The sequence below is a fragment of the Sorghum bicolor genome, chromosome 10 (assembly GCF_000003195.3).
Source record: "Sorghum bicolor cultivar BTx623 chromosome 10, Sorghum_bicolor_NCBIv3, whole genome shotgun sequence".
Lineage (NCBI taxonomy): Eukaryota > Viridiplantae > Streptophyta > Magnoliopsida > Poales > Poaceae > Sorghum > Sorghum bicolor.
This window is the reverse complement of record NC_012879.2, coordinates 1,315,402-1,335,915: the sequence shown is the minus strand read 5'-3', so window position 1 is coordinate 1,335,915 and position 20,514 is coordinate 1,315,402. Positions and strand designations below refer to the sequence as shown.

Sequence of the window (20,514 nt, the reverse complement as noted above, 5' to 3'; positions counted from 1 at the left end):
GCATGTATACAAAGTTAGCAACAAACTTATCATGTTTTAATATAATACTAAGGTATATTAAGAGATAATATTAGAGTAAGATAATGTTTCTAATTTCTATTTTTATTATTAAATAAATATATCTCCAAACTACATATTATTGTAAATATTAATATCTAATACCATAGATGTCATGGTTATCAATAAAATAGTGAACTTTAAATTTTATAAAAAGAATAAATATAAATAGATATGTAACATTATGTCATCAGTTTCTATAGCCATTTAATATTTTTCTTCCGTTGCAACGCATGAGCATATTTGCTAGTAAGAATATAAAAAAAAACTGCAAAAGAAACACGAGGAAGCCCAGGTGCGGGTGCGCGCTCCCCCTTCACCATGCTTCACCCCGCTGGCCGCTCTCGCTCGGTCCCGGCGTCAACTGGGCTACCGCCGCCGCCTTACGCCAGTTACCGAGGTCTTCCTCACTCCCTTCGCCGGCGGTTAGTACCCTCCTGGTATTCTCACCCTTCCCTTCCTGCTGTGCGAAACCGAGCACCCAAATCTATCCTTTACAGGGTCCGCCCCTGCCTTCGCCCTGACTGCAGGGGCTTTCAGCAAACACGTAGGGTGTTTGTCAAAATTCCCGAGAGAAATGAGCTTGCGGTTTTTTGTTCCATTCCATGTTTTTTTTCCTTCAATGAATGATATTCTACCTGGATCGATCGATGCCCTGAATATATATGGTGAGTGGGGGGCAGCCGTGATTTCTCAGGCCTATGGCTAGGACAGCACAATTTGCATTTGATGTGGGATGCATCGTTTGGTATGTTGATTATTTGTTTCATAAAAATATGTATTGTCGTTTATAGGATATAAAAGAACGAACGATCTTTGGAATGCCATGTGTTTACAGGTTCTGTGGGTTCGGGTTCATTTAGTTCTGACAGAGTTTTTCTGGGAGCCATCACAAGTTCAATCTGTGCATGCCACAATAGGTGTCATAGCAAAATGCTTATCAAAAGTTGAGTGCTACTGCTAACATGTAGGAATATGGAACTCTGTAATGTCGTTGCCCCTTGCCCACCCTGCAAGTAACCATTCTATGTAAAGGAAAACAATTATAAATATTCTCTTGGTGAGGCGATCCTCTGTTTTTGTTGCACTCATGTCCATCTAGTATATTATTATTTGACTTTCACAAGAAACTACTCTAGTTTAAATTGTTGCTTTACTTGCCATGCTTCTAGATATGCAAATATTTTGCCTTTTTCAATTTGATCGCATGTTATTCGGATTCAGTACAAGTAGTCTAAGCTACTGAATCCGTTGCTAATTGCTTGGAATGAATTTAAATTGTACTACATGCAGTTTCTGTCACCTGGCTATTCTGTAGAGCTAAGTTTGTGTCTAACCAATGTTCCTTTAATCTTTTCCCCCCAAAGCACGCAACAATTACCAACACTTTTAGGATTGGTTGGTTGTAGGAGGTATATATTCATGTAATGTCTATTGAAAACATTTTCTTTGAAAAGGTCAGCAGGGGAGGCCCCTACCTAATTTTTATAGATATATATAGAATCACAAATTTACAGTATGTACAAGGTGCAATGCTTACAAAGCTCAAAGAAGAAAGAGACAAGAAAAGACTAGGTGTAAATTTCTTGCACACCAACCCAAGCTCTGCCTTGAACAAATCTTCCATTTTGTGAGGTTGCAGCTCTCATTGTCAAAGATGATAGTTATCTAAATAATCCAACAAGCAGTGGTGACAATTTCTCTGAAAATAGGACTATACGTCAAAGGTTGTTCTACCTTCAATCATCATATCTTAAGGCTGAACATTGAGGTCCTAGTGTATTGAAAGGGAGATCCAACAAGAAGTACTGAAAGGGCATTCAAAAAATAGGTGGAAACTAGCTTCTTCACGGCCACTGTTGCATAGGACACCACTGTAATCTTCAAGAACAAAGTTTGTTCTTCCTCTTCAAAAAGTTTCTTGTGTTAAGATGATCTTTGAGCAGTAGATGAAAAAATTGTGCTTACCAAAATTACCGGAGGACCATAGCCATGGAAAAAGAGAAGCCTCGAGTTTAGAGTGCCTTGTATTTGGGTGTAGACTTTCTTGAATCTTGATACTGACTTCATCCTTCACCCCATCTGCAGGTCGTATCAAAAGAATTATTCATGGAATCTTAGGAGTCCATGTTCAACACTCTGTTCAAGAAAAAAAAAAGTAAAGTTGTGAAAGCATCTAAAGAGATGCTTTATAAACTCCAGGTTTTTTATGAACCTGCTCTATGATGGAGTTTGTGGAACAGAGTTCGTGGAGTAGTCCCTACTATATAATTGATTTTCAATGATATGAGCTGTTTTATAGAGACGACTCAATGCAGTCGTCTCTAGAAATGTCTTTATAGAGGACTCTATTTTCTGTTGCCTTTACAAATATCCTTATTTTTTAGAGGTGGCTCTATTTCAGTTGCCTCTAAAAAGAATGTAGGAAATAGAGTTGCCTCTAAAAATAGGAGTTACATAGTAAAATTTAAAATTTCACGATGACCTCAGATGAATAAATGGTCAAAACAAAAGTTGTAGATCTCGAAAAGTTATACGTTTGTATAATTAAGAATATTGTTATTTGAAATCATCTATGCAAGTAAGTTACATTTGAGTTTCTCACAATTGAAATTCAAATGGAGAAATAATCAAAACAAAAATTATAGATTAAAAAAGTTATATAACTTTGTTTCCAAAATCGGACAAAGATACACCTGAGACTTCCCGGCACTGAGTCGCCGCGGCCGCGCGAAAAATCACGTGACTTTCAAGCAATAATTGTAGTCATAATCTCCAAATTTAAGATATTATTACTATACGTTCAACTCATCTTAGGCCTTGTAGTTCTCAAAATTTTTAGATTTGAGGTAGTGTAGTATTTTTTATTTTATTTGGCAAATATTGTTCAATTATGGACTAACTAGGCTCAAAAGATTCATCTCGTAATTTACAGGCAAACTGTGTAATTAGTTTTTGTGTTCGTCTATATTTAATACTTCATGCATGTGTCGCAAGATTCGATGTATTGGGAAATTTTGAAAAGTTTTTGGTTTATGGGCTGAATTAAACAAGGCCTTATCTTTTTGCTCGTCATTATTAATTCCTTTTTGGCAGAGTTGTATTTCCTATTGGGTTGGAAATTAAAAAGAACAAAAGGAAACACGGCATGCACTGCTTTAATTTATAGAACTATATATCAAAGTACACGAAAACAAACGCGTACAATGGATCTGTTTGGTTCCCCTTGCTAAATTTTAACCAACTAAACTTTAGTCACTTGTAGCTAAAGTTCTAAACATATTAACTAAAAAAAACTAAAATAGTTTAGTCTCATTAGTCATCCAAAAGTAGTTAAAATAAGTTTAGCTGGCTAAAATTTAGTATGAAAACCAAACGAGATCAATATATAGCTGAACATATGGACACTTGAGATCAAATTTTGATGCACCGTGAAGCAGGTAGCATGCACTGCACGCAGGCTATCACATCATCGGCAAAACCCGCGTGAACAACTGCCGGTGCAACACTTTGTAAGAACAGGAACACAAGGGAATCCATTTGGGAGGCACGCCAGTAGCTTTCTTGCCCCCAGGCTGCTGGATCGCGAGTAGGAGTAGCCCCCGTGGGTGCTCAAGGAGCTGGACAACCCCATGGCTGCTGATGCCGACTCCACGGTTGCCATCAGCGGCGGCAGCAGCAGCAGCACGGCGGCCACCGTCACCACAGCCATCTTCTTACTGGTCGCCGCCATTCCGATCCGACGACGACCGACTACTGGTGTCTTCTGCTTCGCTCTGCAAGTTTCCACAGCTAAGAAGCCTCCACACCCATCCAATATTAATGCTTATTCACCCTTAGGCTTTGTTTAATTACACCTAAAATCTAAAAACTTTTCAAGACACCTCGAATTTTACGGCACATCCATGAAGTATTAGGTATAAATAAAAAAATAACTAATTGTACAGTTTGTCTGTAATTTGCGAGACGAATCTTTTCAGACTAGTTAGTCCATGGTTGGATAATAATTACTAAATGCAAACGAAAGTGCTACATTATCTAAATCTAATTTTTTTTATCTAAACAGAGCCTTATATATGTATGCAACGGAGCCAATCGACCTTTGCTCGCTCGGCCAATCGGTGCATGGAGCCACCATCAAACTAAATATGTGGAATCTGTCACTTTAGAAATTATCTACATCTACATCTATATCTATATCTATATCTATATCTATATCTTTTAAATTTATATATATCTTTATCTATATGTATCTAGACTCTATTAGAGCTTCTTTCGTTGATATATGTTTTCCTTCTGTAGTTTCTTTTCTTTTCTTTTTTAGACCAAAGGCCTAACCTAGCTTTATTAGAAAGCTTAAGGTTTGAGCCCCTGATCCTGAATTAGGTTTAGAGCAACTCCAGCAGTAGCCCCTAAAACAGAGCCCCTACTTTTCATTTGGGTGCTCTTCCTACTTTTGGGTGCCCAAAATTTTTGCTTCCACTCCAACAGTACCACCTAAATGAAGGCCCCCAAATCCAAACTAGCAGACAATGACATGTGGGACCCACTCGTCATTGGGTCAAACATTTCGCTACCGCATGGACACAAGAAGGGGAGGCTCGACGCTCGCGATAACCATGGCTGGGGCTGCTCCCGCTCATCGAGGAGAGGCCACTCTCACCGGAAGGGATGGCGGCGAGGCCCAACGGTGGAGGTCGGAGGTGGAGGGAGGGAGCGCGGTAGTGAAAATTAGCGTTGGAGGGAGATGGGCGAAGCTGCGCTTGTTCGGTGTGATGAGGTAATTGCCACACCACGCAGGATGGGGGCTGGGCTGTTGGGCCAACAGGAATGGGGGCTGCAGGGAAGATTTGGGTGCCCACTCCAAATTGGGGACTCTAGTAGGGGCCCTGCTGGAGTGCTGTTTTTTGCCTGGACACCCATATTTAGCTATAGGGGCTCAAATAGGGGCCCTGCTGGAGTTGCTCTTACCAGCATACAAGATAAGCCTAACAACTAAAAAAGGGCCACACTAACGACTGGGTGTGCCAAACATCTAGCCTCAACAAGTCAAAACTAACATCGCCACACCCAACTCAAAAACTGAAACATCACCACCCATCTACAACTAAACAATCCTAAAACCAAACTTCACACCTCAAGAAGACCATGATTCAGTTTATCAATGATCATCTTTGCCATTGCCTTGGACTTTGGCTTGAGTAGGGGGCCTCCAAGTCTTGATCAACATAACTCTCTAGTGGATTACCATCAATGGTGAAAGCCATTATCTTGTTGTTGAGGACCACATCATTCCTTATCTTCCATAAGGTCAAGAGCACCTTACCCTATAGCTTCTCTTCTTTTCTCATCATTGCCTTCTTCATCATGTCCTCACCCTCTCTAATTCCCCTTGAGATCTATCATGTAGCCATGCATAGAAGGACCCTTGTTGGCCCCAAACTTTGCCTTGGCCTCATTGAGCAGCTTCCTTCAAGGCGAGACTACCTCTCCTCTTGAGCCACCTCCTAAACTTGCTCGCCCCCCTCAAGCTCAAGTGACATGTGCAACTCATATGAAAACAATTGTTTATGTAATATTTAAACTTCGTATTTCAAAACACTATAATCTCCAAATTTGAAATATTGTATGTTCAACTTGTCTTATCTTCCTGCGCTCATCACTGAAAACATAATAGAGTTGGGAAAATGTGCGATGTATTATTTAGTGACCATTAGCATGGACATATAGGCATGATGGGGAACCAAGGATGAGAGGCTCACAAGCCGAGGCACGTTTACAATCTAACACTCCCTCATAGATGGAACTAGGAGCACCGTGAACACTAAAATTGGCTCTGAATTCCACAAAGACGGATTGATAGGATCTAGATGGCTAGAGGGGGTAAATAGCCTCTAAAAATTATCCTACAAACTCACAAAATATTAGGGCAAATGTTGATTAGTATATAAGATGCTAATGCAACTACTTGCTCTAGCTCTATTTCACCACAAGCAAGCCTCTAATCAATTCTAGTTGATATGTCTTAGGTTGTATCACACAAGTGCATAAACTAGCAACTACACAACAGAACTAGAGAGCTAACTACAACTAGTTATAACTACAAGCTACTTTGGAGCTACTCTGCAAGTTACACAAGAAACTAGGAAAACAACTATCACACTAACAAGAATACTATGGATGTAAATACAAGCGTGATAGTGAGTAAACCAAATTGGGCAAGAGAGAGATGAACACAATGATATATCTCGAGGTTCGGTTGCTTACCGTCAACCTATGTCCTCATTATGGCGAGTCCAAACTAGGTGGTTCGCGCGCTAATTGGCATCACACGCTAAGCCACCACATGGGTGCCACAAGAACCACACATGTGGGGTGTATAAATATATGTCCAATTCATGCATTGACTCTCTCTTGCCCATTTCTTCGGCGGAGGCATTCATTTGGAGTTCAACGGAGTGCAAGAGCCTAGTGGGGTGATTGATATTTGTTAAGGACCTCACTCATTAGGCTTGTCATGGTTAAGTGAGAGTATATGCTTATTGCTCTTGGTGATCGTCGTTGCCTAGACGGCTCGGTGGTGATCATTCGACAGAGATTGTGGATGATCCAACTCATCTTGTGAGTGGTTGTGGGGCAATTCACTGCGTCGAAGAGACAAAGAATCAGCTCATAGAGAGCACTTGGTCCTTGCGCAAATCGAAGAGGAGCTACACCACCATTTGCGCGAGTGCTCCAACGAGGACTAGTGAGGAGTGACGACTCTCTGATATCTCAGAAAATCACTGTCGTGTTCCTAACCTTCTCTTTACTTTGAGCAATTTCAACTATGTTTTTACATTTCTAGAATTGCTATGATAGAATAGGGTTAGAATATAGGGAGTGTTTGGGACTGCTCCACCGACTCCACATTGGAGCAGATCCACAAAACCTAGGTTTGTGGAGCACCTCTTCACGTGTTCTCACAACTCTACTTTTTTTTTCTCAAACAGAGTACGTGGAGCTAAAACCGTTTGACTAAAAAATATAGAGTGGAGTTGAAAAACATGGAGTGGAGTAGTCCCAAGCACTCTTTTAGAATGCAAAACATTGTACAATAGAATAGAAAAACACTAGTAGCACTATAGGTGAAAATGGACTAAGCAGTAGATTTTAATTATTTCGAGAAATTTTAGATTAGCTCAATTCACTTTTCTTTTAAGCAATAGATGGAAAAGAATGGGCTAGACGAAAAACAGCCTAGACGATTTTTTTAAAATTTTTTGTCTGTTTATTATTAAGGATAGATAGAGTAGGCGTGATTGGATAGGCCTAATTTTAATCAGGCCCATCTGTCAGCCCAAGGGCTTGATCGTAATCAGGCCCCTCGATTTTTTCCTTCTGCAGCTCCCTCCACCTCACTCGTGCAATTCGTCGAACTCGAACACTGCCATGGCAGCCGCCGCTGCCGACGACGACGCCAAGCTCGAATCCTTCCTCCAATGGTTCCAGGTCCCTCCCTCTCCCTTTCCCATATCTCGTCCAACCCTTGCTTCCACGTAAAACCATAAACCCCGACCCCTCCCTTTCCTCCGCAGGCCAACGGCGCCGACCTCCGCGGCTGCACGATCCGCGCATGCGGCGGCAAGGGCTTGGGCGTCTTCTCCACCGCCGCCCCGGAGCCAGGCGCCAACGACGGTAACGCTCCCCTCCCCTCCCCTCCCTCCCCCGAACGGACGAGGCTCATCCGGGAGTTACGCCGGTGCGGTGCAGGGGTGGCGATGGTGGTGCCGCTCGATCTCGCCATCACGCCGATGCGGGTGCTGCAGGACCCACTCATTGGCCCGCGGTGCCACGCGCTCTTCGAGGAGGGACGCGTCGACGACCGCCTCCTCGTCATGCTCTTCCTCATGGCCGAGCGCCGACGCCCTGGCTCACTCTGGAAGCCGTAAGACTGCGATCCGCTACTGAATCCCCCTGCCCCCGCACATGGAAGTAGTTTGAACCGTAGCTGAAGTGGTGTGTCACTGCAATCGCAGATATTTGGATATGCTTCCGAGCACCTTCGGGAGCTCCCTTTGGTTTACTGAGGAAGAGCTTGCCGAACTGGAAGGGACGACGCTGCATCGGGCTACGGTGATCCAGGTTCATCTGGGCACACTGTTGTTGTTAGACTTCTGTGCTGGGGATATTGGGTGGTAAAGACAATCAATCTGTTTTGCGATTTTGTTTCAGAGGAAGTCATTGCAATCCTCATTTGATGAGAAGGTTAAAGGACTCGTTGAGGAGCTTTTACATGTCGATGAATCAGAAAGGTTTGGATTTAGTTTTCACCATTTTGTTCTTATATTTATTTAGCAAGCATGCTGCATGCTTAATTGTCGTTTATAAATCATAGAATCTTAATTTCTGTGGGGCCTCAATGCAAGGGCCTGGCTTGCCACTGGGGTCAGCCGGACCCATACAATCTTGAGAATTTCAATGGAAAAATACTGTGTATAGTGCTAATAGTTTCTAGTGATTACATCCATTCTCAGACTAAGACCCCAGTGATTGTTTGTCTTGGATTCACCCCCAATGCACAGCATTACACCTGATGGTATTTTACAGACATGATGATTTCCACAAGGATGCTGCATGACTAGTGTTTCTCGAGAGGCATTGCCCACTTTTGTGTGATGGCAAGAGTCTTGTCATCTTGTGTTCATCTAGGATGTTTTCAGTTGATTCATGGTAGAAATCTTACTGTCATGATATTCACAGCGTGGTGGCATTTATGTAAACTGTATATACCTTATTTATGAGGTATGGATTTAGTTTATAAGGTGTTTGAAATTCACTTCTAGTGTTGTTTATGGTTACCCATTTTGGTTTATTGACTTTTAGAGTCTATTTTGGTCTGAATAGCCTTTTTCAGCTAGCCCTTACTACACTTGCAGATCTTATGTTATTGATCTAATTGGATCTCTCATGATTTTATATTTGTTTCAAAATGTACTTAAGACCCATCAGTTCACAAATTTAACAACACCCAAATAATGACATACCTATGTATGCTCTCATGGCCTCATGTTGAAATTTGAATTTCACTCTGATTCTGTTGTAATAATGCTGGTGATTCTTCTAACTCTTTTATGCTGCATCACTTCTTATGCGCAAATACTGGCCTGTTTTTGTGCAACCAAGGAACTGACGCTAGGGCCTAATCTCATTCTGCTTAGCATCAAATTATCAGTTAGGCGTTTCTAAAATATTGTCAGTTATTCAGCTTTTTAGGTGCATGGGTATCTATTCATTAGGTGCCCGGTCGTTATCTTTGTCTCATTGATTGAGTTGTTAGGAGCCTCAAAATTGACAGAATGTTGCATCATGCTTAAGCACATAAATATTAACTTCATTCCATATCACTTCTCTTCTGCCATCTCCTCAAGTAAGCCAGTGCCATCTGGCTCTGTTTTCTTGAAAGGTTCATTGTTATTGCCTGATACATAAAGTATTATGTTTATTAAGCAAAAAAAAAAAAATCTATCTCTATTGTACTCCCTCTCAAGTAAATTGGTGCCTCCTGGCCTTTCTCTCCGAAACTAAGATTCATTACAAATGCTTGTAGCATGTTTGCTGAGAAATGTACTCCTTTTGATCCGCTTGAAATTTTCCATTCGTTAAATGCTAATACTATCAAAACTGTTTTGCAGCTCAATTGAAGTGCTGTTTGAGGACTTCCTTTGGTATGTAATAACTCTTGTTTGTACTAAAGTTAGAAACGAGTCAAACGACATACTGTAAACTTCACTTGATATCATTTTACCATCTTGATTGATCATGTCATTATGTGGACTGTGGACAATGCTTTATTAGTGTAATGTTGTAAAAAGTACATGGGATTGGAGAATCAAGAGAAGAAGACAATCCTGAAATGTTGTAATCAAGAAGAAACAGAAGAATCTTTTGTGGTTATTTTTTGTTTATGACAGTGTAGATTAGTTAGGTATCATCTGTTACAATAGTATAACAATTAGGAGTTCATTTTCACCATGATTAGTAGTGTTGCATAGCTATACTATTGTACCTGCAAATCTACCATGCAATTGGATGCTCATTGTTCAGTATAGCCACGTGCATAAATGAGTTAGCCACATGAAAAAGCCATAGCTGAACCAAATAAGGCATGGCAAGGTATTACTGTATTAGTCATTCAAAAAAAGTTAACATGTTTCAATATCTAGCATCAAGTACCTGCTTCCTTTTCCTGTGGTCAGGATGAAAATTTGATCGGCATTAAGGAATCTGCAATTCGTACTTGATTAAAGTGATGGTGTCAAGGACTAGTTCTTTCCACAAGTGTACATAATCAAAAGCTTAATGAAACTCCCATATAGACATCCCAGTTTTATTATCTCCAGCTATTTTTCTTTCTAATCAACAGTATGAGTCTTTGACAGGGCAAACTCAATCTTCTGGACTCGAGCACTGAACATACCACTGCCTCATTCTTATGTTTTTCCGGGGTCCTGTGGCGATGAACAAATCAGAACCGGCAATGATGCTTGCTATTCTAGCCCCCCTGCCCAACAGGTCAATTTCAACCTAGCTCTGGTATCATAATTGAAACTGAATTCAACATTGTGTCATGGTCACAAATCTTACAATTTGGAACGTAGGGAGTAGGTAAATGTACTATCCCCACCATCAAATGAGCCTCAGGATTGTTGCAGAGTTTTAAAAGTTGAAACTGAATTCAACATTGTGTCATGGTCACAAATCTTGAGTCTCGAACCATTTCTGACTTTGGAGGATTGGTATCATAATTGTACCTGTATGCTCGAGTGGGTGTCCTTTTCCTAACATAGAAATAGTTAAAGAAACTTAATGAGGCTCTGGTATACCATGGGCATCATTTCTACTCGTGCTTTCTGGCATCTTCACTATTACTTTTAAATGGTTTTCTTCATCCTTATGTTCTTGTGCCAAAATACTTGCTCTTTTTTTTGGCAGGAAATTGATGTTACGGCTAAGGATCATAGTGCTGACGACAATTCTAAATCAAGTAACACAGAGTCAATTTGGGTTGAGGGCCTTGTCCCAGGAATTGATTTCTGCAATCATAGTAAGGGTTCTATATTTAATTCATCAACTCTGACAAAGTATTGCCTGTTTTTTGACAATAAAGTAAACATGTATGATGTATCTTTAGTCTAGCATCACTCTTTCCCTAATCCCTGTTATAAGCTAGTTTGATTGTATTCACTAGATGTAAAGGCACTGGCAACATGGGAAGTTGATTCTGTGGGAAATGCTACTGGAATTCCTGCTTCAATGTACCTCTTGCTTGGTAACTTTATGATCCAACCTTCTTTTTGTATAGTTCACCACATGATAAATGAACTTTGTGGCTTTCCTTTAAGCTAATATTTTCAGTAAAATAATTATTCCCATTATGATTAACTGTATGTATTTGTTTCTTTCTGAAGCTGATAAAAGTTCTGCTGAGGCTGGAGCAGAGATCTGCATAAACTATGGCAACAAAGGAAATGAGGTATTACTCAAAAAAAATGTGTAGATCTAGCGTTATTAGTTTACCACTAATGTTTTGTTCTTTTTTATTTTAGCTTTCTGTTTTTTTATTATAGTTGCCGTTGTATGACTTGGATCACTCTCTTTGTCTCACATATTCTTTTTTAGAATCTCTATCACACTTTTTGTAATATACTAATACGGCACCATGATACTTGTGTAATTGCCTCTTGTGGAACAATAGAAACCATTACAGGAAATTCCTTTAGATCTGTATTCTTAGGCCTTAGTTACAATTTTGGCAAAGAAATCCAGAAAACAATCTAATGTTTCTTGACGATGCATAATCTAAAAGCAAACAAAATCAAATGAGGGGGATGCACTGCTTGAAGCTTATGTGGCCTTTTTTTATCCCTGGGGTCTGGTTATTTCATTTGAGTGGCACATGGATTCATATATCCTTAGTTGCTTATGGATTTACTTCTAGTGCAAATGCTGAATTATTGCTCTAGATTTCACACTGATCATACTTAGAGGTGAAAAGATGGTTTTGTTCCATGTTTAATAGTTTAACAACTAGAATAGCCATACTGATGAAGTTTTGTACTTTGTGTACTTACAGGAACTATTGTACCTATATGGATTTGTGGTTGACAACAATCCTGATGATTATCTCATGGTAACCCTCATAATGATGTATGTGCTAAAAGATAATAATTTAGAATTTTTCCATTTATCTTTTGTAGCCAATAAATAAAGAAAGGTCAGAATTTGGACTATTAAACTGACCAAGCATATGTTTGGCTTAAAAAATTGTGATACTAATCAGTTTACCATCCTGTGATATTTGGAAACCTAACTCTATTGCTGTCAAAAGTTGAAAGAAAAGGATGAAGTCAAGTTATTATTCACTACTAATTCCTTTCTCATTTATTGCTGAGTCAATAGAGCTAGGATTTGAAATTTCATAGAATAGCATGTCTGTGTCTCGTCCTTTGTATAAGTTACTAAGAAACCGTACAATTATTCAATTGGCTGTTTGAAAAGCTTCACGTGTTTACAGGATTAAATTGTTAAGATTCAGTATTTTCCCCTCTTTTGGCATACTTACGTAAGATGTATCTAATAAAGCAAGCTCGGGTTACTTGCTAAGTGCAGGTTCATTATCCTTTGGAAGCTCTTAGACAGATCCAGTCTGCTGATACAAAAATGCAGCTACTAGAGATGCAGGTACTGCCAAGGGATTAGCCCTTTTCGATCATATTCATGCATTGCTTCTGTCATTATATTAAGGTGCCCTGTACATGCCAGGGTTTTGGGAATTGCCTACTAGTAACAAGTACCTTTTGCTTATTAGTACCTTATATATCGCTTTTGACTGTTAATTTGTACAAAGATTTCAAGATTTGTCCCTGCTCAGGACAGCCCAAGATTATGATGACTGCACCCAGATCAAGCTCTCTAAGCCTTCATTACCTCCATGAATCTCACTTTGTGTGTCTTCTGTATTTTACAGAAGGGCGAATTGAGATGCCTCCTACCCAGAAGATTGCTTGATAATGGATTTTTTGGTATCCATTCCAGTGAAGATAAGGATAGCAAGAAAAATACTAGTCCATTTTCAAGTTTTAGTTGGAGTGGTCAACGCAAAGTTCCATCATATCTTCACAAAAATGTTTTCCCTCAGGAATTTATGAGTACCCTACGGACGATTGCCATGCAAGAACATGAGCTTGAACAAGTTGCTTCTTTACTTGGAGAGGTTAGCACTTTTTACGGTGTATTTTAAGCCAAGAGTTGACTCCTAAGGCTATATAATCTCATGATTTAGATTCAGATTTTATTCTTAAGGTGTCATACTACATTTTCTGGAGATGCAGTAATCAGCGATTACGTCTGAATTGATCTGTTGATAACTGTATACTGAAAGGGAGTAGGAGACTAGTGACTGTGCACGTAAGAATCTTTTCTTAGCCATTTATCGTGCCAAAATGGCAGAATTCCATGTAGCGTGATTTAGGCATGCTTTGTTAGCTGACATCCTCATCCTATGACAAAACTTGGAGTCCTTAGGTTTCAAAAAATCTTAAAACTAACTAGCATGGGTGCTTTCACACTCTTGTAATGTGTGCAGCTACATAATTTGCTGCATGTGCCCCTGTTTTTGTGGCAGCGCCAGATGATAGTTATTTCATGTCGTTTGCATGGAGGCACTAGTTTTTGGCATCACATCCATGATCCATGTCATGAAGGCTGCATTCATGAATAGGAGCTTTACTGGCTATGCATACCGTCAAAAAGTATTCATGAAGCAATTGAGCATTCAGATGAAGATTAGCTTTTGTTTTCAGCATCATTCTATATGGCCTATTTAACTGATGACTACACTTATATTTGAGGTGCTCAAAGAATTTATTTGGATGTAATACATCTAAACTTGAAATACAACAGATTCTGTATTATGCTGCAAATTGATTCTAGGGCCTTTGCCGAATTTGTTCTTGCTAGGTTGGATCTAGTGAAGATAGAGAAACATCTGATGCAGAGATCCAAAGTGCTATTTGGGAGGTCTGTGGTGATCAGGGTGCACTGGGTTTGCTTGTGGATCTTCTTGGGGTCAAGTAATCACTTTTATCTTCCTATTGATGTATTTTCGATCATATATCTGTCTTTGGTATAGCATCAAGAATAATCCATAGATCATCACCCCATTCATTTTGCAAGAATGGCTGAACTTGACGAGGGCTCTGGAACAGAAGCATCTGACACCGAACTGCTTGAGCAGTTTGATTCCATTCAGTCAGAAGACTGCGCGAGGTGAGCAGATCATTTTTTGGCTTTTCTCAGAGTTTTTTTAGTTTTATTTCTCTTATCTTAAATTCACATCCATGCATGGTACTATACTTATTTCCTGCAATGTACTATGGGGTCACTATTGAAAATTACTATTTTAGGATAAAACAAGAATAGCCCCAATATTCAAGATGTGCATGGAGCTAACAGATTTTAGAGCATGTCTTTGTTCATCAACCTCATGTTTTACTGTAACGATATGCAAACCATTTTCTTTATGCTCAGTGAAAGTGACGAGAAGCACAAAAGGAAGTCAAAAATAAATTACCGTTCATGTATAGTGTACCGAAGAGGGCAAAAGCAGCTGACAAGGTTGTTCCTGAGGGAGGCAGAGTATCTTCTGGAGCTTTCTGCAAAAGAACAGACCTAACAAACTTATCTGGTATAAGTTTTCTTCTCTGTATTTTCCAGTAAAATTTCTAAGGTTTTATACAGTTGTAGTTGTGGAAGTAATCTCCACGTAAGTGTGGATATTTCAGTACAGAGGCATGGTAGTTTGAGTCAATTTACAAGTGCAATGTTTTAAAAATCATATTCCACGGCATAGTTTGCAGTGCAAGTCATTTTGTACCTATGATAGCAAAGCACAATTTCTATGCTCCCCAAGCTTGCGTTGGATTATTCAAGTGTTTCCTCTGCAATGTTTGGCCATGCCTGATTTTTTTATTAGAAGTTACTCCCGAATCACATGAAAAAAAAAGAGTGTACAGAAAGGCATCAGATGGCTTAAAAAACACTTGCAGTGATAAAGGTTGCAATATATTTTCTAATTTGTTTATAATCGTGGCATTGGCAGGCCTGCATCAGGTCTTGAATTGCAGAGTTGTCAAACTTAGTGCTGGTGGCCAGATCCGATGGAGGAATGGCACCTGTATGTACCCTCTCGGATTCTTCGGGCAGGAGACCTTCTTTGCTTTGCTAGGGGTAGCAATAGCATTCACATACATGCAAAAGCACTTGATGCCAGAGTACGTATGCACGTTTGATGTCCTTTCCAAAGGATTCTGGATGCAAAAGACCGAAGCATGCTGCAGTCGCTGGTGTTTACCTCTGTCCTTTCCCGCTGGGGATGCAAAAGACCGAAGCATGCTGCAGTCGCTGAAAGTAGTGGTAGTAGTGGTAGTAGTAGTACCACCACTACCACTACTACTAATACTACTAATAAATCTCCACCACGGATGAATAATTAGAATATAATTCAAGTTTAATATGAAATTAAAACAATCTAGTTCATATCGTAACACCAAGTTCAAATTACGATTATCTATTTCTGTCACTTCTTTATCTATGACAACGCTTAAGATAGGAACAAGCACATATAAATTCACTAATCAATTGAACTGTAAAGTATCCAATAGAACCATGGAATAGACTTCGCTGGTAATAATGCTTCACACAACGTGGCCGGTTTACCGCAGAGGTAAACACCACCTGCCTGCTGCAACATGTCCTCCACTGTTCTGAGCTATCCGAGCTGAGTCATATCTGCTGCAATTGCACAATTTTGAGTAAACAGATTTGCACCCCACTGACACACATTGCAAGTTATCAAACTTCTCGTGCAAACTGTGAGCAAGACTAACATTGGTGTTGCTAAGATATATATAATGCACTTAAGGTTTGCCACCTACTACCTGTCTTCAGTTTCAAACAGCAACTACAAACTGCCACCAGTCAACTGATTGTCCCATGAAGGATTCCCCATCAGGAACTACAGCTAAGCCATCAAGGATGCCTCCATCAGGAACTATAGGCTTGTCGCGTTAAATCTCATAGGAAAACATAGGCCTTGTTTAGTTCCAGAAAAAATTTGAATTTTAGTATCGTAGCATTTTCGCTTTTATTTGACAAATATTGTCCAATTATGGATTAACTAGGCTTAAAAGATTCATCTCGTGATTTACAGGCAAACTGTGCAATTAGTTTTTGTTTTTGTCTATATTTAATACTCCATGCATATGCCGTAAGATTCGATGTGACAGAGAATCTTGAAAAGTTTTTGGTTTTTGGGGTGAACTAAACAAGGCCATAATTAAAAAACTATACAATCAAAATTTTGTTCAACAACTCAAAATCAATTTTGCAACAATTTTTTTTTTTGCAAGTGCTAGCAATCACACCAAATTTTGTTCGAGGCGAAAGCAATCTATACAGGAGATTATATCCTACAACGTAGTTGACTGTCTTTTTTTGTTTTACTCTTTTTTAAAAGATTCTTACAATTACACCTCTTATAATTTGATTTAGAATCTGGGCTTAGTAACACTGTAATTAATTATTTTTTATTTATATTTAATTAATGCTCTATACATATGTCACAAGATTTGATGTAATGAATAATAAAGGTTTTGAATTTTGAATGCAACTAATAAGACCTGGGTGATGATGTCATGATGGGCTTGTCGTGAGGTGTGGCCATGCGCCGCACCGCCCGCGCAGACGCGTCTAGTACGAGTGCGGCCGGTGGCCATATTTATTCAATTCGGGATTAGCAATGCAACGACGACTTTTATCTGCTAATAATCACCTGCATGATTCCCCGTCAGGTAGTACTACTACTACCCTATGTTCGCAAGTCGCAACAGGGTATCACGTGCGGAACCGTGACGTGCTGGAACTTGCGCCACCGCCAAGATCTTGTCCTACCCTCTTGTAGTAAGGCCTTGTTTAGTTCAAAAAAATTTACAAAACTTTTCAGATTTCATGTCACATCAAATCTTTAGACATATGCATGAAGTATTAAATATAGACGAAAATAAAAACTAATTGCACAGTTTGGTCAGAATTGACGAGACGAATCTTTTGAGCCTAGTTAGTTCATAATTAGATAATATTTGCCAAATACAAACGAAAGTGTTACTGTTCTTATTTTGTAAAAAATTTTGGAACTAAACAAAGCCTCAGCCACGGGCACGTGCACCGTCCTAGTCCTAGGTACTTTCGGTAGGGTTGTCTGGACGTGTATCAAAGTCTTCTTCCTATTACTACTAGTACACCTCAACCTTTTTTTTCATTTCCCCTTTCTTTTTTTTTTCTACAAATAATAAATAAATAGCGAGCATGACCGGGGTAAGACCAAGATTCAAGTGAATTTCGTGTACTCCCGTCCCACAAATAAATATATTTTTTTGACGGATATGATTTATATTTAACTATTTATCTTATTCAAATTTTTGTGCAAATAATAAAATAAATAAATCATTATAAAAATATATCTAATAATAAAATAAGTCATGAAAAAATAAATAGTATTTATTAAAAATTTCTGAATAAGACGATTGGTCAAACATGAATTATAGAAGTCAAAGAAATGTAATTATTTGTGGGATAGAGGGAGTAGTAATTACGGTGATTACTTCAAGCAGTGTGCGTTGTGCGGGCCCAATGATTCAGAGAAGACGATACGATACGATGGGCCATGGGGGCAGGCAGAGCTGAGCTGAGCTGCATGCGCGCCGCCCGCGCAAACGCGTCTCTGCCTGCCTGCAAATCTGCAACCGAGGTCGGTGGCGTGCTCATTTTTTATCCGTAATAATCACCCATCACTAAAATGATTGTCATCACGTGCATGTAGTCTAAGCACGTGCGCCATGTCCGACTGCCTGCATGGAATGGATGGATGAACGCACGGGGATCACCGGCCGTCACCGCCGTCGCGCCTCCACAGGCACGTGCATCGATCTGCTTATCACTCCATCCATTCATATCCAGCCGTTGAATTTTATTTTCTGTGACGATGTTGCCATTTCCCACTTAGGCCTTGTTTAGTTCACTCCAAAAATCAAAAAAAAATTTAAGATTTTTCTCACGTCGAATCTTGTGGCACATGTATAAATCATTAAATATAGATAAAAACGAAAACTAATTGCATAGTTTGCTTGTAAATCGTGAGACGAATCTTTTAAGTCTAGTTACTCCATGATTGAACAATATTTGTCAAATAAAAACGAAAGTACTGCAGTATCAAAATCAAAAAAATAATAATCTAAACAAGGCCTGAAAAGTTGTTGATCTTTAGAAACCCAAGGAAAACAGATTTAGTATTAGGCCTTGTTTAGTTTCAAAAAACTTTGCAAAATTTTTCAGATTTGTCACATCGAATCTTGCTACACATACATGGAGTATTAAATATAGATAAAAAGAAATAACTAATTGCACAGTTTACCTGTAATTTGCGAGATGAATCTTTTGAGCCTAATTAGTCCATAATTGGACAATATTTGTCAAATACAAACGAAAGTGCTACAATGTCCATTTTGCAAAAAAAAATGGAAGTAAACAAGGTCTTAGTTCACTCCAAAATACATTTTTTTAAAAGATTTTTCATCACATCAAATCTTATGGCACATGTATGGAGCATTAAAAAATAATGAATTGTACAGTTTGCCTGAAATTTACGAGATGAATCTTTTGAGTCTAGTTAATCTATGGTTAGACAATAATTGCTAAATACAAACGAAAATACTACAGTATGAAAATCCAAAACTTTTTTGAATCTAAACCAGGCCTTACAGAGCATTTCTCAGCCAGTACTTGCTGCTCACCTCTCTTCCATCTCAAAAAAAAAACATAGGTATAGTTTTGGGTTTAAATTGACAGCCAAATTATCTCCAATTTAATTAAATCCATAGCTTAAAATGTTTGACTTTTTTTTTCAAAATCGACAATTGCTTCTTTTTTGTAAAAAGAGATATGATACTAGGTGACACCGTATGTAGCTGAAAAAACTTAGCTCTGCAATGCAAGCACCAATCTGGATCTGATGGTCTCTAAACTTTGGGTGCAAACATGGCCTTACAATCACTGTACCCATACATGCAGCATAAGGGGATCCTGCAAACTTCCAGCCTAGTTAGTTAATCTTGTTATTTCGTCCCATGAAGATTAGCAGTCAGCAGTGTTAATCTCATCTCATTTGAAAAAAAAATGTAAAAGAAAAAATAAGAAGAAGAAGAAGAAAAACAAGAGTCCTCTTTTTATGTTTTAAAAAAATAGTATAAACTCTTGGCAGAGTTGCAGGTCTTTTATTATTCTCTCCCACCAAAAAAAAAGGCAGAAGAACGGCAAATGCATTCTTGCGCGCCCTTTCGCCGTTCCCTCGTGTATACTACTACGAACATTTGAATTCAAATTCAGACTCCCCTGCCCCTATCAGCGCCAGCCCCAGCACCTGAATTTGTGCTGGTGCAGTGCAGAGCTCAGTAATAGCTCCAGAGCGACATGTCGCCGGCGCCTTCGTCGTCGCCGGCGTCCACGTTGCTATGCCACCCGCTGCTGCCGGCGCTCTGCCACTCGTTCCCGCCCACCATCCCGTCGTAGTAATACGAGTGGTCGAAGTCCATGCCAGCGCCATACATTGCCGCCGCCGCGTACTCGGCGCCATACATTGCAGCCCCCGTGGCGTCGTCCCCGGCCTGGTACGCGGACGACGAGGGCGTGGCCTGGCCGACGGAGGCAGATGACGCCACGGCCACGGCAGCGGCGGCGGCGGAGGCGTCCGGCGTGGAGGAAGAGGAGTCCTCGGCGAGCTGGATGGCGGCGCGTCGGATGTCGTCGGGGGTGGCGAGCGTGGCGGGGTCGACGCGGAGCAGGCGCGCGGAGTCGGCGAAGTTGAGGCAGGCGGCTCGGCCGCGGAGCGCGAGCGCGGCGACGTCGTGCGCGCGCGCGGCGGCCTCGGCGGTGGCGAAGGTGCCGAGCCAGATGCGGGACTTCTTGTTGGGCTCCCGGACCTCGCACACCCACCGCCCCGCGGGCCCGCGCCGCCGCACGCCGCGGTACACCGGGTGACGCGTCTCCCGGAACTTGGTCCGACCCGCGGGGCGCTTCGGCGGCGCCGACAGCACCGTCGCGTACTCGTCACCGTCCACGGACGACGACGACGGCAGATCCTGCTGGTCGTCGTACCCGCCGTACCCGTACCCGTAGTCGTCGGCGACGCCGTACTCCATGGATTCGGCGGCGGCGGTGGTGAAGTGGCGATCGTTCGAGTGGTGTCTAGAATGTTGGATGGAAATGGATTGGATATGGCGTGGCTGGCGATCGTTTATATAGGATTTGGTGGTGGAGGGGGAGGAGACATGGATGGATTTGGAGAGGAGGAGTTTGAAGCGG

General features: G+C 40.5%; 2 protein-coding genes across 4 annotated transcripts; one reads left to right on the top strand and one right to left on the bottom strand.

Annotated features, from left to right (window-relative positions):
* LOC8069037 (histone-lysine N-methyltransferase setd3) lies at nt 347-15,631 on the top strand. 3 transcript variants are annotated; one of them, XM_021449265.1, is made up of 17 exons: nt 347-482; nt 7,444-7,548; nt 7,635-7,984; nt 8,076-8,181; nt 8,272-8,351; nt 9,732-9,764; nt 10,479-10,611; nt 11,032-11,143; nt 11,288-11,368; nt 11,508-11,572; nt 12,173-12,229; nt 12,709-12,780; nt 13,067-13,312; nt 14,059-14,171; nt 14,275-14,367; nt 14,629-14,785; nt 15,200-15,631. In XM_021449265.1, exons 2-16 carry the CDS (start codon nt 7,489-7,491, stop codon nt 14,771-14,773), a joined length of 1,746 nt encoding a protein of 581 aa, XP_021304940.1. In that variant the 5' UTR covers nt 347-482; nt 7,444-7,488; the 3' UTR covers nt 14,774-14,785; nt 15,200-15,631. The 3 variants fall into 3 exon arrangements, with proteins under 3 accessions (XP_021304940.1, XP_021304941.1, XP_002437738.2); XM_002437693.2 differs by lacking the exon at nt 347-482 and having other exon boundaries at nt 7,635-7,734; nt 7,810-7,984; XM_021449266.1 differs by lacking the exons at nt 14,629-14,785; nt 15,200-15,631 and having other exon boundaries at nt 14,250-14,367.
* LOC8069036 (dehydration-responsive element-binding protein 1C) lies at nt 19,337-20,514 on the bottom strand. Its single transcript, XM_002436341.2, has one exon. The coding sequence runs from the start codon at nt 20,349-20,351 to the stop codon at nt 19,602-19,604; it is 750 nt and encodes a 249-aa protein (XP_002436386.1). The 5' UTR covers nt 20,352-20,514; the 3' UTR covers nt 19,337-19,601.

Excerpts from the sequence above, each read along its gene's own strand:
- LOC8069037 (XM_021449265.1), top strand. The coding sequence starts at position 7,489 with ATGGCAGCCGCCGCTGCCGACGACGACGCCAAGCTCGAATCCTTCCTC. Across the intron at positions 12,230-12,708 it reads ATCCTGATGATTATCTCATG|GTTCATTATCCTTTGGAAGC; the intron begins GTAACCCTCATA and ends TGCTAAGTGCAG. Across the intron at positions 12,781-13,066 it reads TGCAGCTACTAGAGATGCAG|AAGGGCGAATTGAGATGCCT; the intron begins GTACTGCCAAGG and ends TGTATTTTACAG.
- LOC8069036 (XM_002436341.2), bottom strand. The coding sequence starts at position 20,351 with ATGGAGTACGGCGTCGCCGACGACTACGGGTACGGGTACGGCGGGTAC.